At 38.5% G+C, this 16,373-nt stretch overlaps 1 protein-coding gene across 11 annotated transcripts in view; it reads left to right on the top strand.

The window, feature by feature from the left end:
- Positions 1–16,373, top strand: part of AOPEP (aminopeptidase O (putative)) — a 157,830-nt gene that overhangs the window by 13,360 nt on the left and 128,097 nt on the right. For all 11 annotated transcript variants that reach the window (XM_027653271.1, XM_027653268.1, XM_027653273.1 and 8 more), the window contains 2 exons: positions 4,914–5,070; positions 8,513–8,761. In XM_027653271.1, the coding sequence (XP_027509072.1) occupies positions 4,914–5,070; positions 8,513–8,761 (406 nt within the window). The remainder of the gene's footprint in view (positions 1–4,913; positions 5,071–8,512; positions 8,762–16,373) is intronic.

The following is a 16,373-nucleotide window of genomic DNA, read 5'->3' as shown; positions in this document are numbered from 1 at the left end:
AGAATTGTAAAATATATTTTTTAAAATGTAATTTATCAGAAAGAATTAGCATTTTGGCAAGTAGTTGTGAATTAATCTATTCTGAAGAAAGTTACAAGTCAGCTGAATATTTTTGCCCTTACAGGTTATATTTATAACTAGTATGCAGGCAGGCAATAAAAGAACAGCAAGCAAGGTCAATTCCTTCATGCTTTTAGAGGCCTGCATTCTGCCTCACAGACATACATCTCCCCATGTGTAGATGCAGTAATCCAGTGCACAGCTAATCTGGGTGTGCTGTCATGCACAGATTCCTCCTTTGCAGATTTTGGTAAGAGTGTGTTTCCTCATGTATGTGTCATTTTTGCATTCTACCTTCTACAAAACTGTGGTTGATCCCATCATGTGGAATTGAGTGAGGCCACTTTTGTTTGAAAATAGTGATAAAGACACATATGCAAGTAGAAATAGTAACTGTTTGAGTGTGACCTAAAAGTGTTTAAAAATACCGTGGTTCTTTAGGGAGTAATTTGCAAAGGGGAATGAATCAGGAAAGTGCCATTGGCAGTGTCCTTAGGGAGAAGGCTTTGCACAGAGCTGTGTGTGTGCAATGGGAACCATTTACAATAGGATTTATTTGTCAACACTTCTCAGTTTTCCTCTCCTTCAGCATGCTACTATAACACACAGAAGGTGCAAATACATTTGGTCACAAACACCTTTCCACGTGTTTGATTCACGTTCAAGAAGCAGATATTGAGCCCTCAGGTGTGAAGTTGGCCGGGTTGCTTTCGGCATGCTTACTCTGCTATTATAGAATCCTTGAGCTTGTTTTGACATCTGCACTGACAGTGACAAGGTGTGTACTGTTACTGGGAGGAAACAGGGTGCTACAGAAGCCACTGCTGCTGTTCTATACTTAGCAGCAGCAACAGTTGCTTTTGTTTTGCTCCTCTCACTTTTCAGAAGGCAAAACAAAGGAGTCCAGCACTGGTGTTGATTGATCTCCAACACGTGTCAGGGAGTACAGCATGGGAGCTGCCAGCTCATCACATCTACTCATCCCTCTGAGCTAGTGCTGAACAAATGCTTTGGCATGAATGCCTGGGTGCTCTGTGGGAAATTCTGGCTTTCAGATGAGATCAAAGATCTCTACAAGTTACAAAGAGTTTCAGAAAGCTGGAGGGTTCTTAATCCTGGTGCTCCAACCAAATAGTAGTTTTTGCATAACTACTCATTTAGCTGCAGTTTTGTTGATTAACATTAGCTCTTACTTTGTGTGTCAGATGCTGTGTAGGGTTACCTCTCCTTTTCCCTAGAGGTAGCTGAGCTTCGTGGTTGCAGTATGCTGTGAACATCATCTGTATTTTGCGGTGTTTGTGTTAGTGCAAGCTATTTCAGGGAAAACATACTGATAAGTACAAATATTCACAATGGTTTTGCATCTGGGATCAACAGATACTAACTTGGGCATTTTTTACAGTTATAATGAACTCTACAGGACTCGAACAATTTTAATGATTTCAAAGATGACTAAATGCATTAAAAATTCTAGGAAGGAATTACATCATTCATCATTATTATTTCAAGTAGAAGAAATAAACGACCTTTAAATTGTTCTTTTGCACAATTACAAATAGATTAAAATCTCCTACTCTTATTAAATGTTTGCATGGAAAGTTTTTCAGTTATAACCCATAGAACAAGTGATTGTTGCTGCATGATTTTTACAGTTATGGCATGATAGATTTGCTCTGCAGAACTGAAAAAAAAATATTTTCACAATTTCCTGTGGAGAAAAGAACAAAATATTTTGAAAGTATTATAATTGCCTAAAATAATTATGTGTAGAATTCAAGTTCTTTTAAAATACCGTTACAAATAGCAGGACTGGAGTGATCTTCCTCTATTTTTCCCATGGACTAACCCCAGCGTAATATCTTGTTCTTCCCAAGGTGTTCTTACTTAGTCTGCAGATGTTGTTATGGTACAAAATGCTGTGTTTGGTAAAGAAAGCCGCCTCCCTGCTCCCGCTGCGCTGTTTTCTGTTATCCTAGAGGTGGTGCTGTCTCCAAGGTAGACGCTGAAAAGCACAGGGCAAACGCGGGGAGGGGAAAAGGAGTTGAGTGGAGTTGTGATCCCGATATATGTCCTGGGATAACTCATGTGATACAGATGAAGGAAAGGAAAACAAAACAAAGCCCACTGACATGAAGAAAGTGTAAGGAAGGAAGTGAAGTTATGGGAGAGAAGATCGGGCTGGGAGACCGTCTTACTAGTAGTGAGAGGAGAAGATAAAATAAAAGTTAGTTAGGCACCCTTTGAAACAGTTCTTCTTGGTTCTGTCTGCAGGGAAGCGTTGCCAGCATAAAGACCATTTCAGTCATTGATCAGCCAATGCACCATTTTCCAACCTAAATGATTCTGTGGTTCTATAGAGAGAACTCACTTGTCATGCCTGTGCATGTGATTTTTGTTGTTCAAGGCAGAACAACCGTAGGATGAGTATACAGTTATCCTACACAGTTCTACACTATGAATGCAGAAGGCATCTAAAATCCCTGCAGGAAATGGATTGAGCTCTGGTTAGGTGTGTAGAGACAGTGGAAATCTTGGATCTTATTCTGGGAGGATCCATAGTTCCCATGATTTCTATAACGCTTGCAAAATAGGATGGGCTTTGGTACCTTTGCTCTTTTGCATGGTTTGCTCTAAGTAGCATATGTTCATTGCTACTCTGTGTAAATCTCTGAATGCTGCACGTGCTGCTCTTTCTGCACTGCTGAACTGATTGCCATTCATTTTGACGTTCTGTTCAAACTACATTTTTTTTTTTTTAAAAAAAAGCCTCTGTGGTCTTGCTTGCTCTAACCTGTCTTACTAAACTTGTTTCTCACTGTAACCTTCTCTAATCTCTGTTTGCCTAGCACAGGCCAACACCCTTTGCTTTTAGACAATCTCTTCATATTTGTGAGAGCCTTCTCCTTTGCACCTCGTGCTGTTTGGAACAGTTTTCTGTGACTGCTTTTTGACTTCCGTGCTTTTTTCATAACATAGTTGAAAACACGTGATGGTTTTTCCATTACAATTCCTCAAATTTTCACTCTTCCTCTGCTGTTATTTAATTCTTAAGATTTTACCATTAGCATAACTGCATGGAGCCTTTTGGAACTCTCTGTGTGTCAGGTGCAATGCTAAGTGCAGCACCTCTGAGCCTTGCCTTGTGCAAATGTCAGTCAGTGGTAAAGCTGCTGCTGACTGCAGTGTGTGCAAGCTTGGGCCTCTAGCACAGTTTCTATCAATGAAACTCTGTACATCAGGAGTTTGGTATTTTGAAATAATATATTGTTGCAGTCCTGGGTGACCTTTTTCTGTCAAGATGGTACTTGCTTGTCTTGGCTCATTTGTAGCTTTGTTAAGTTAATAATAAAAAAAAAAAGGTGAGGTGAAATTTGGCAAACAGTTATCCTCTTTGTTCTTAATGTGTTTGGAGCAAAGAAGTTTATTCTGCTTACATACTGATGGGAGGTTAGGAAAATTAGAGGAGTAATATACAGTCACCTGACAATACAAAAGGGTTTTGATGTTGAATGTTGCCAAAAGTGGAATGGGGTGAGGGAGTATAAGTGCATATAAAGAGACAAAGGCTTTATCTGCCTCTCAGAAGACTTCACAAACAGTATTGTTTTTTCATACTAAATAGCAGGTGAAAAATTTATTGAGGCTAAACGCAAAGATGTTTTTGCTTGTCCTTCCTTTGGACAGCTTGACCTTCTGTGGTCATTAAGGTAGGAAATGAAGAGATGTTTTGCAGCAGTTCTTTATTTCCTTTATGCCTTGGTGATATCCACTCGGTTGTGGATTTTTCCTTTTTAAATTTTTGGTAGTGTTCCATAGCTGTAGTCAGAATAGTACTGCAGAAGAACAAGTATTAATGTTCTCTTAAGATAAATGAAGTTTGTGTGTTTCCACAGTTGCCCCAGCTACAGTTGTTTGCACATGATTCATCAGGTTGTAACTCATGCTAGGCTCTTTCCAAGAGAATTAATCTATTAGTGTGGTGTAGTGACATATTATGGGCATAAATGAATGTGTGGTTGTGACTTTTAAGCTATATCCTTTTTAAAGGGGAAAACTGAAAGTCTAAGCAACATTTATATTAATGGAAAGTGTGCTGTTCTAAAATGTCCTCCAGTTTAACAAAATCTGTTTGTACATACAGTCATCCTGTACCATACTCCTTGTCTTCCCACACTGTGTTCCCATAATGATAAAGCAACTTTTAACCTTCTAATAGACTCTCATCTTGTTTTAGCACATTCTGAATATCATGAGCAAATTGTTGGCTTATGTAATATCCCATCTGAGTCCAAGTTTTGATTTCCTACTGCCTGGTTGACACATGACGTATCTCAGATTGCCAGGTCCAATTCACAAGCATTAGTGTTATTTGTTATAATTTGGCTATCAGTTTGGTACTGTCCAGAGCACAAGGAAAGGTTTTGTTCTGTGTGACATAATACAAACAAGACAAAACCATAAGGTGGTAGGTCCAAGGCTGAAAGAATTAAATTTTAATATTTTGTGTATGTTTGTATTTAAAGGTGTTATTAGATTTCATGTCTGATGTAATTCTTGGGCAGTAACAGTACAATCAGGTTAAGTTGCATTAATAACATCCCACTTATGGATGATTTATTTACAGATACAGACATCAGCAGATAGAGCAAAGTTGGAGGTGCAAGTAAACAGTACTGAATTCGTGGTGGTTACATTGTTCTTCTGTGTGTCGGTGAAATTATTTTTCTTTCCTCAGAAATACCAGGATTAAAGGTGGGAGGTTTGGCCCAAAATCTCAAGTACATAAAAATGTCAAGTACCTAATGTGTGCTGCAAGACTGATGACTCTGTACAAATGTTCTTTTTATTTACAGATATCTTGAGCTGGTACTACTATGTGTCTATGCCAATGCCAGCATCCACCTTCACCATTGCTGTAGGGTGCTGGCAGGAAGTTAAGCAGCAGTCCTTCACAGCTGCTCTTCCAACAAAAACTGAGTTTTCATTGCCATCTGTACAAGCTGATTTCAGGTTAGTGTTTATAATATTGTTGAAAAATGAGATATATGGGTAGAATTTCCATTTACTCTCTGGAATATGAAAATGAGTCATATTAGTACATGAATCAAAATAGAACTTGTTTAATCTGAACAGAAAAACCTTGACAGGAAGATAATTCCAAAGGCATTATTTCATGGGTATGGGTGTGGTTCTTTTTATGTGAAAACAAGCCGCTTAGTGAGCAATAGGGTTCATAAATCCCACTATCCTCAGAATTTGTATCCTACATCCTGTGTTGCTGCAGCAATGCCAGTTCCTGTCTTGTTTCTTACAATGTCTGGCTCTAAGATCTTTCATGTAACTGGACTCAGTCCATTCTGGACACCTAATGCCCCCTGCTAGAATATTACCTGCTCACAATTCCCCTCCCCTCATGGACCTTCTTTAGACCCTCTCATGGGTTGTGAAGACCAGAATGAGACATGATAGTCCAGGTACTGCCTGAGCAGCTCTGAACAGAGGGGGTGATTGTGTCTGTCTCTCTGCCAGCAGTGCCACTGTAGCTGTGGGATCTGATTTTCCTTGGTGGCTGCAGTGTCACACCAGTGACTCATGTTCAGCTGACTGTCCCTCAGGAACCCCCATGTCCTGTTCAGCAGGGCTGCTCCCCAGGCACAGTCCCAGCCTGTGCTGGGCTCTGGGCCTGTGGCACCCCAGGTCAGGACTTGGCACTTGTCTGTGTGGCTCCTCTCACTGTTCCTACCAGCCCCGTTCCTCCTGCCTGTCTGTTCCTTGTAGGACAGCTCTCCCTCCATGTGTCCCTCTAACCACTCAGCTGGGTCTCATCAGCACACCTGGAGGCAATGCTTCCAATCCCATCCTGCAGGGTATTTGTGAAGGTGATGAACAGTGTGAAGCCCAACATGATTTCCTAAGGAGCTCCACCTGTGCCAGGCTGCCTGCCTGAGTGAGAACCATCCATTACCACTCTGAGTGCAGCCTGGGGTCAGTTCTGTGCCCATCCTGCAGACCACCAGCTAGGCTGTCTCCTGCCAGTTTGTCCAGCTGTGGGAAACTCTAATCAATGTTTTGGAGAAGTCCAGGCAAACGACTGCCAGTGCTCTCTCCCCTTGTCAACAGAAATTGCTGTTTTGTTGTAGAAGGTGATTAGGTGAGTCAGGTCATAAGTATTTGAAACTTTGCCAAAAAAAGCCTTGCCTTTTAAATAGCTGTTTTGGGCTAATGTTGTGTTAGCATTAAGACAGTGGAAGTCCTTATGGTTTTGGTAAAGCTAGTGAGACGTTGGAACATGAGAACGTAATAGGGTTATTTTTTTTTAATTCAAAATTAAAGGATTCTGATGGCTTGCATCCTGGCTAATTTTGGTTAAAAATTTTGTTATTAAGGTTGACAATAGAAATTTTTATAATTTACCTGGGATCGGTAAGACATACCTATGCAAATTTTAAAATAGTTTATAGGTTTGATAAGCCTCTAGAAATTGTTTTGTGTTTATTCCTTTGCCATTTTTATGTTTATAATATGACTGCCTCTACTGAAGTAAGCTGTAGAACGTCACTACAGTATTCCTCTCTAGTGTACAGCACATTTGGTAATAGGAATTTTTATTGATTTGGTGCAAAAGATTATTTTGACACAGTGTTGCTACCTTTTGTAAAACTTCTGAAACAGAGGAAATATTTTTGTAACTTTTTGTCCATGCAAGTTTTAATCCGTGCTATGGTCATTGTTATGAGTTGATCTGTATGATGGTTACTGGATGAGTTAACTGACACAGTGTGATATATCTGCAGCAGTTGAGTTGGTGACAGTGGAAGAAACAGAGCTAATGTGTCTTGGGGGGGGAAAGATCAAAAAAATCCCCAAATCCTCTGCAGCAGGGTGTCTATTGCATAGACAAAAAAGGAAACCCTAAGTGTTTTGCAGCTAATTAGGACATAAAAACTTATGTCCTTAAATGTATGCTCTTACAGTTATATCCAGTTGATCTTTATTTAGGGTTAGCACAACAGAGATTGTTACTTATTTTAGTCTCTGAGACCAGGTTACCGAACTAACATTATGCACAGTAGCAGACATTTCTAGAAAGGCTGTGAAATGGATAGAGAAGCAAATGTTAAGCCTGTGCCTCTGATAAGATAGTGGAGATAAATTCTGGGCATCAGGAAAAGGAAGGAGTTCTGAAAGAAGCTGTTGAAATGTGTAATGTAATTTTTATCCAGGTGCCAGTGAGTTTGACTTAAGGGGACTGTATCAAAGTAAATGTTAAATGGAACTATGGTGTTTTTAACTTTATCTCCTCGTGGTCATTTAAGTACTTGGCAATTTTTACAAGAGAGGGGGTGCTGGCTTTCGTGTTCCTGCCTAATCTTAACTCTGATAATAAAATACAAAGTGACATTGTTTTAGAGCAGAAATATACTGGATTAGACCATGCTTAGAAAAAAAAAAAGTGTAGTGATGGATGCAGTTTCTTTACATACGTAATCAATGAAAGAACTTTGAGTCCACATCTTTGACAGAAAGACTTATGTAAGGTGCTAAAGTGTTGACACTGCAGCAAAATCTTGTCCTTTTCTAGATGTTATCATTTTGTTTTCTGTACCAGCACTTAGCTTCAGCACGATCTTCCAAGTATAAATGCTTCGGGCAATGCTAGGTGCTTTGCCTGTCCAGGCATAGTAGAACCAGGTTCTTTAAATTGAAATTTCAAACCAAAGAGAAGCTCTCCACGGTACAGAAGACAGGCTAACAGGTGAAAACATGAAGTTGATTTCTGTTTAGATATGAGTCTATTTGGGCAGATAACTTATTATGAAGGTAAATGACTCAGTGTTGAGGAAGGATTTGATTTACCCCTCCTTTCTTCCAGCTACAGCTCTGAATATCCTGCAAAAGTAACATAAAGTAAGGCTGAGTCTAATGTGGCATTATTGAATGTCTGTGGTGATAACCCTGAGTTGATATCTACTGCTGTTCTTTACTTAAGAAGAAAAAAAGAATCACTAAAAGTGAGAGAATTTAGTAACAGCAACAGAAAAAATCCCTCATGGAATTTCATTCTAATTGCACATGTTTGTGTTAATGTATGTTAACATGTATGGGATTTTCTTTTCGTAGTCTAATTTGAATAGGAATTTTCTGAATAAATACTTTTTATTGTTATTAGTTCTCTTTACATATATTTTGAGCATTTATTCTTTTGATGCATATCTGTTATAAAAACAAGATGTGACTACTGTCTTTTTAGTTATGAGTAACAATTATCAGTTCTACTCATGTACTAATGAGTGTTTTCACAGTGTGTGAACAGTGTGAGAATAAAAGTGAGCTGCTTTTATGGAAATTCATTTTGTCTTTCTGATGCCTGGAGAACATCCCTGTCTTAGCATAGTCAGTCGTGCACATTTCTGATCTCACATTAAATGTTGGTTTGTTTTGTTGTTGTCAGCTGGCATGAAGCAATGTGTGGCCATGTGGGATATCCCTGCCGTTTCCAGAACCCTGCAGTGAGCTGGCAGGCAGTCATTCCTCACAGAGTCTTCTCTCCCTGCTGCCTTGTGCAGCTCTGCGAGGAACGTTTGCTCCCGCTCATCCCTCAGTGCCTCTCTGCTGCTTTCTCCACGCTGGGTACCCACCCCTTCTCCAGGCTTGATGTTTTGATAGTTCCTTCCAACTTCTCCAGCCTGGGAATGGCCAGGTAAAGAAACTTCTTAGTATCTCATCTCCTGTGTTTTGTTTGACTTCTTTTAACTGCGTCAAATTGCTGCCAATATAAAGTTGCTGCACTGTTTTTCTTAAATCAAAATTAAAACTTTGTTCTGACTTCGTGTAATAGGTTTGTTTGCATCCTTTGTGATCTTTATTTTAGTTTTAACAGGACTTCCTTCAGGGAAGGAAAATATAAGCTTATTAGCCGTGTGGGTCTGAATTTCCTCATTTGCCAAACTGAAGTTGTTTTATTGGTTTTGTTGATTTAAGTACTTGATGCTGCACTCATTTTGTCTTGTTTTCTTTTGGCATTGATGTTACCATTATGTTTTGATAGAACAAGGGCATGTTAAAGTCTACATCTAGAGTTTCCTCATAAGTCATGATTTATGAGTTTCTGCTCAAACACTGGTCTTCAGAAGCTAAGTAAGGCAGATTGTAAGGATCATATTATCAAGTTTTCATGGAATTGTGAAAAATAAAAAATTTAAATACTTTTGGTTTTGCAGTATAATTTCCAGTCATGCAAGGACAATAAAATTTTAACTCTGTTAGTTGTAAGACAATGCCTAGCAATTGAAATTCCCCATTCACTTTTAATTTTTCTTTAAAAAAAAGTATTTAAGTTGGTAATGAGAAACTGTTTGTTAATAGCAGAGATCAAAACACTGTTTTTATTCACTAGTGCCAACAGTAGAGTGGATTCATGTAGGCAGATGTACAAAACATCCAAGAAAAGAATTAAAGGTAAAGCTCTGTTAGAAAAATAATGACTGAAAGGAAAGCTGTATTCCCAGACTGTATAATTTCTGTTGTGGAGCTCCTGAGGCAGTTGTCAAATAGGTTTGATATCTGAAGCAATTTTAATAAAATGCTTTCATTGTAACTTCAGATATGTAGGTGAACCAGAATTATAGAACCATAGAATGGTTTGGGTTGGAAGAGACACAATCACCTGGTTCCAACCCCTCTACCCCATGGGCACAGACACTGAGACTGGGTTGCTCAGAGCCCCATCCAGCCTGGTCTTGAACTCATGCAGGGATGAGGCAGCCACAGCTTTTGGGTTAAAAGTAGAAAATTATGCTGGCACATAACAATATTGTGTAGTTCTTAGTATAATTTTACTTGCCTTTTTTTTTTCTCTGAAGATCTAGAAAATTTAAAACTTAAACAGTCAGTCACCCTCCTCTGTCATATAAGCCTCGTTGCTTTGTAGATACTTTTTACTGGTTACTGGTTTTACTGGTTACTGAGCTTTCAATGATACTTCTTCACTGAAAGCATCAAGTTGCTTTGGGCCCCTGCCACAGATTATATTCTCTGGTGCTTTGCACAGTGGTTTGATTTGGAGTGAAGTGTGATGTTCTTGAAGCCATACAAAGTTTGCAGAGCTGCTTAGCAATTTTCTCTGACTTCAAAGGCATAGTACTAAAGGGTTGACACAAGTTCTTATGGATCATTGCTGTAATTAAGAAACAGGCCATTTTGCTTAGCTTATGATAAGAGCAGTGATCTGGGGAACCATGAAGGGCAAGACACACAAACAGTACAAAATGAATGAGAAAGCAGAGAGCAATGTCTGGCCAAAATCACAGCACACAGTAGAAGAAATCTTCAGGATTCAGTTGTTGATATGCTACTGCTCTTTGAGAAATTGCCAGTGCTTTCCCTGCATGTTTCCCACAATTTTTAGGGAAAAGATGCCTGCAGGTTTCTGTTCCAAACCGTTTGTGATTACCTGAGTCCAAACCTCGTGTTCAAAATACTGTAATTGTGCTTTCTTTGTGAAGAAGATGAGAAAAACCCATGCTTTCATTCCCTTGTGCTGCTTCTGACCACTGTCAGTTCCAAGTGATACATATCATTGAATATAAATAGAGGATGAAAGAATGGGTGTGCATACTTCCTGATGCTTTTCATTCAACAATTCCTCAAGCCAAACACATTCAAATTTTTCAAAATTTAATCAATTTAAGGAATAATTTGAGCTGTTTAATTATCAAGCTGTATTTGGGCAGGAGATTATTAAGTGACTCATAATAGCTTGTTTGTTCTTGTTTTGTGTGATTTTTCAAATAGAGGCTTCTATGTATGTAGCAAGCTACTTAAATGCTTAATTCCTGTGCATACAATGAAAATTACCTAAATTACTTCAGTTAACAATAAACTATGTGCAAAACTGTGTCCAAACCCACATAAAGAAAAAAAGTTAGTTGTTACCTTTGGTTAAAAAGGATGCTTTTTAATACTATTTATTTTTTTATCTTCTAGTCTATCTGTAGCAGTATAAACATAACATAGTATGCCAGCACATAGGAGGTAGTGTTATGAGAATTCTAATTGTACTCCTGCCTACCAGTGAAGGAAGTCATAAATTTTAGCCACTATCTGAAGTATCAGGGCTTGACAGCATTTGGCATTTTTCTTTGTCTGTTCCTCATCAGGTGATACTTACTGTGGTTTTCATATCCCAAAATACTTCCTTTTATTTGGGAAGGATGTTCCCCAGCATTTTAGATGGGGGTGAAATTCATGATAGTTCTTGCACGGAGTGACCTAATTAGGCATTTTAAGCTGTCTGTTTTAGTGGCAGCTACTCTGGGTCAGCTGCATTTCTCTTGGAGTCTGACAGATGCTTTATGAGAAAAACTAGTTGAAAGCATATTCATTTCACCTGTGTTTTCTCTACAAATTTTCCTGTTTTTCTAATTGGCTATGGACTTCTGTATGGAAATGGGATCTTGCCTGTGTATAATAATTGCAGCCATCCCCTCTTGCTTCCTGCAGATCTTTGAAGCTGGGGGATTTAGTTTTGTACTCTCTCTTGGTTATATATGGTTTCAGTTCCAGTGATTCAGTATACCTGCTCCTAAATTCATGCTAGTAAAAGAAGAATGTAGTCTCTGTGTCTTTGTTGGTGATATTACATTGAACTGTACATAAATTAATAAAGCATTGCAGACCATATTTAAATAGTTTAAAAGCCAGAGATTCAATGCTTTCTATAGAATGCTGAGAATCTCATGAACACCTAAGAGTACTTAATTGTCTGATTTTTAAGTTCTTTCGCTAGCAGAAGAGAGTGAAGTTGAGTAGAAGGAGTAGGGAAGTGTATCAGACTGCAAGCCCAAGAGCTCCTAATTAGATTTTTCAAGGAAGAGATCCCTGACCACACACTACGCTGAAAGGTGCACATCATTCATGTACTTGGAGAACTAAGAGATTAGAATCAGGAGATTAAAAGTAGCAGTATGTTTTGATGCTGTTAATGGTACTCTACTCCCTTAGGAATTGACAACCCCATTGGCATGTAAATATAGGAGGTATTTCACTGTTGCAAAAGATCTCATGTGAACAAGGAGTTCCTGTGAACAAAGCTGAATTACTGATTTCAGATTAAAAATAGGTTATTTGTGCTCTTCAAATTAGTTCATTCCCAGTCTGGTTTTTTGGATCACATTTGCAAACTCACTGTTCCAAAGTCTCTTCCCACAGACCTACAGCTCAATTTCCTTTCCTTTTGTCAAAACCTGAAGAAATTGAATTCCTTGTCCTTTTTCATTTCCTGAGGAAAAATATTCTTTCAAATGCAGAAGCTCTGACTTCTGATGCCACTTGAGCCTGTGCTTGAGACCTTGACTTCCCTGTCAGTGTTTAATTGCATAAGTCCTTTCATAGTCACGGCGGTGTTAGAAACTGCTTAGCAGCTTTCTACTTCTTACAGAGCAAATATGCTGATGTTTATTTTACTCCCCTGGGGGTTGTAAGCCTTTGTTTGCATTCAGCTGAAGTACTCTTTTTGAAACAATGGTCTTCAAAGTCTTTTGTTTGGCACACATTGTTTAAATAACATAAGATTACTGCTCTTTCTGTTTGAATTAATGTATTTCAGATGTACTAGTTTTGTAGTAAGTTCTAGCACAAGGAAAAATTCTTAGCCAAGTACTGTGTATAAATAACTTGACTAGGCACATCACATGTTGCTGGGATCTAGAAGAATGTGATGAGAAAAGAATCCCATGGTCTTAGTTTTTCCTTGAACACTCAGTAATGACTGTGGTATAGGTGGACTTCTGGTCTTACCTAGTTTATCTGTTCTTGAAGGCAATTATGCCCAGCAGAGCTAGTAAGTTAAATGGAACCAACGAATTTCTGATCAAGATACTGACATTGTCAAAGCAGGAACCTAATGTTAGGTTGTTTGAATTCTGTTTAGGCTCTAAAATCAGTGACCTCATTTTCAACTGTGCTGGACACCCTTGAAGCCCAGATGATGTTTGGTGACGGAAACATAGAGGATGCTTGGAATATTTGTAAATCAGGTCAACTAGCTGGCTAAATATGGGTGTAGCAACCCAGCTTTCAATTCGTATTTATAAAGATCTTATTCACTCTTCTACTCTCATGTAAAAAAGTGGTCTTTGGTATTTAAGAGAAAAGAATACCCCTTTCTTCCGAGCATGGTGTATCAGCAGAACTCTTGAGTGTTTCCAGTCCCTGTCACTAAGGTTGTTAACTTTTTAAATTGAAAGGGAGGAAGGCTCAAGCAGCCTCTTTAATCTGTGCCTCTGTGACCACGATTTGTCTGTTCTGTTGTCTGCAGTTACAGTGACTGCTGATAAGTGCAGAGAAAACCAATATTGGAAAACATTCAAGGGTCAAACTTAAATGTAAAACCTTTAGTACTGTTCAGTCTTGCAGAACTGTGTTTGACTCTTTCACTCAGCTGTAGAAGTCTTTTGTGAGTCTGTACAGTAGTGGACACTCTTTTGCACAACATTTTCTGACCCTTGGCTGAAGCTTGAAGTGTAATTTGCTACCACTGCAATCACAGTCCTTCATCCAGTTGTCATTTTACTACCAAAACAGGTTTTGCTGTACTTTGGGCATAATATATTTCCTTATTAATGTGCTGAGCTGCCTTATTGGTCTATTAATATTATTCTTTATAGAATAAATCTCGTAAGATGCCCCATTACTTTAAACCGAGACTATATATTGATACATGAAGCAATTGCTTCTGGTTTCGCTCCCTCCCTCTTGGCTTTAGCAACAAAAAATGTAATTTCTTCTTAGAGTAACTGGAGAGTTAGTAGGGCTCTTTTGATGCTACTGTAGAATAGTAACTGCGTTTTTAAATTCTAGGATTGGAATTATGGAAGAGGCTGCTAGCATCATTATAGTTAGGGGTGCCTAAACATTTCCAGTGTAAGGACTTTTTCCCATCTTAAAGCTGGCATAAGGTGTTTTGGCTTAGGAAAAGTGTGTGTGTGTATTGTATACACATATGTGAGAGGCCAGCATGTTTCTATGCTTATTATATTTGTTATATATTACAGAGATTATATATATATATATGGGTATACCTAATGTTATATATCCATGCCTGCCTTTTATATATGTGCATATATATACGTGTGTGTAGGTAATACCAATGAATTTTTTTTGTTGTATGAGTTGCATGGCATTTATAAAGTAAAAAGTATTCTTTTCCCTTAAAAAGTGATGTGTTTATAGGGAGCTAGAATATGGAGAGATGAAAATATTAATTAATTGTCGCTGGTCAATTAATATTAATTAATTGAACACTGGTTTTGAGAGTTTGAAACTGGTTTTCTGAATTCCTTTTTGCTGTCCTACTTTATCTCTAACCCTCAACTTCGTTCTCCTACCTGAGAGCTGAGCTCTGACTGGACCAGCAGTATCGACTTATAAAAAAACCCCAGCTTTAATTTCCTCCTTTGTGCATCACCCAATCTCTTAAAAAAACCTCACACAACAAGCAAGCAAACAAACCCCTCCTTCCCCCTCTCCCTCCTCCAGTTCTACAATGAGTGTTCATGTGTAGCTCTAGGAAAAAAAATGAAACCATGAGCCAAAGATTGGTTATCTATTTTAGAACATTTAATTATTTGGCAATAATGTATAAGTAATCTAAATGACTAGCATTTTACAGCTGTGTGTTGCTAAACAATCGCAAGTTCTGTTCCTTCCCCATACCTATGACACATGGTTCATGATTTAATCTGATTTACATTTGTGCTTATATTTTTGATTCAGTTTTCCAAATAATGTGTCCAAAGAAGCAATTTACTTTTGCCCATGCAATTACAACTTCAGCAACCAGGTATTATATGCAGGTGATGATTTTTCCAATTTTTAATGTAACACAGTAAATGTTATGGTCTCTGTGATGCTGGTGTAAACCATGAGTAATTCCATTAAGTTCTAGGTAGATCTGTTTTATGTGCACGAGATCAAAATTTCTCTGTGGAACTTAAACTTTTACAGCTAAATCCTAAAAGATATAGAGGTAGGAACTCTTGTAAATATTAGGGCTTTTTAGCTGTTAATTAAGATGAGGTGTTAAATGCTGTTCCTAATTTTTATGAACTATACTGTGATATCGTTGAAAGTAGGATTTCTTGTATGAATCATTATTTATTTGCATGATGGTTTAGAACTCGGTACACAAAAAGCAGATTCTGGTGATGGCTTTCTCACCTAATCTATTTAAAACTTTTGGCACATTGGAATAGGAATTCACTATCTTATCTGTGTGATTTAGATAGATGTTGTCTTTGTTGGGTGACTGGTCAATTGTACTCAAAGTCACTTTCTGTGAACACAACAATTAAACATCTTTTCCTTGAGCCCTTTTTGCCTATCAAATAAAAACAGGGAATGGAGATGAAATTTTCTGTTACATATGTCAGTTAGAGGTATCTTTGGAGGGGGCAGTGAAAGACTGTTGAGACATTTCCATTGCAAGAGTGGGAATTTGTAGCACTGCTTCTTACATAAGGAAGAAAAAGATGGGGTGAAAAAGGAAAGGGTGGAGATTATCCATTCACTGTTTCTCCTTATCTTGGTTTCAGTGTGTGTGCTAAGCTGTGTTCTGAGTGCATTTTATTTAACATTTGACAAAGGCCAAATTGCCCACTCTCCCTTGCTTTCAGCTGCGGGGGTGTATAAACTACAGGGGAGATGGTGTGGAGAAAGGCAAAGCCTTAGCTGTGAAATACGTACATATGTGGGGAAGAAAATCAGATGGAAGATTAGCTGAAGAGTGATAACATAGAATCGTTTAGGTTGGAAAAGCCCCTTAAGGTCATTAAATCCAACCATAAACCTTACAGTGCCAAGTCCCTGTTAAACCATGTCCCTGACTGACTCATCTGCACCTTTTCAGCAACTCCAGGGGTGGGGACTCAGCCGCTTTCCTGGGCAGCCTGTGCCACTCTTCAGTAACCCTTTCATTAAAGAAATTTTCCTAATATTCAAGCTAAACCTCCCCTGGAACAACTAACTCTGGAACAACTTGGGGCCATTTTCTCTTGTCGTGTTGCTGTTACTTGTGAGAGGAGACTGATAAGCAGAGGAGACTGACTGTCATAAGCAATGACATAGGAACCTGTGAGGGAACAAGCTAGAAAATGTAGCTAGTGAACACGTTCCAGGTGCAACCATATCAGTAGGTGTGTTTTGCATGGCTTAGTAAAGGAGCAGGTCTTTCAAAAGTACCACCTTTCAGGCAGGGACCACAGAACCCTGTTAAACAATTCCCATGGGGTGCTCTTCTGTATAGTCTTGCAAAG

This window comes from Corapipo altera, unplaced genomic scaffold (genome assembly GCF_003945725.1).
Source record: "Corapipo altera isolate COAL_440 unplaced genomic scaffold, ASM394572v1 61305, whole genome shotgun sequence".
Classification (NCBI taxonomy): domain Eukaryota; kingdom Metazoa; phylum Chordata; class Aves; order Passeriformes; family Pipridae; genus Corapipo; species Corapipo altera.
This window is presented reverse-complemented; position numbering and strand designations above follow the sequence as displayed.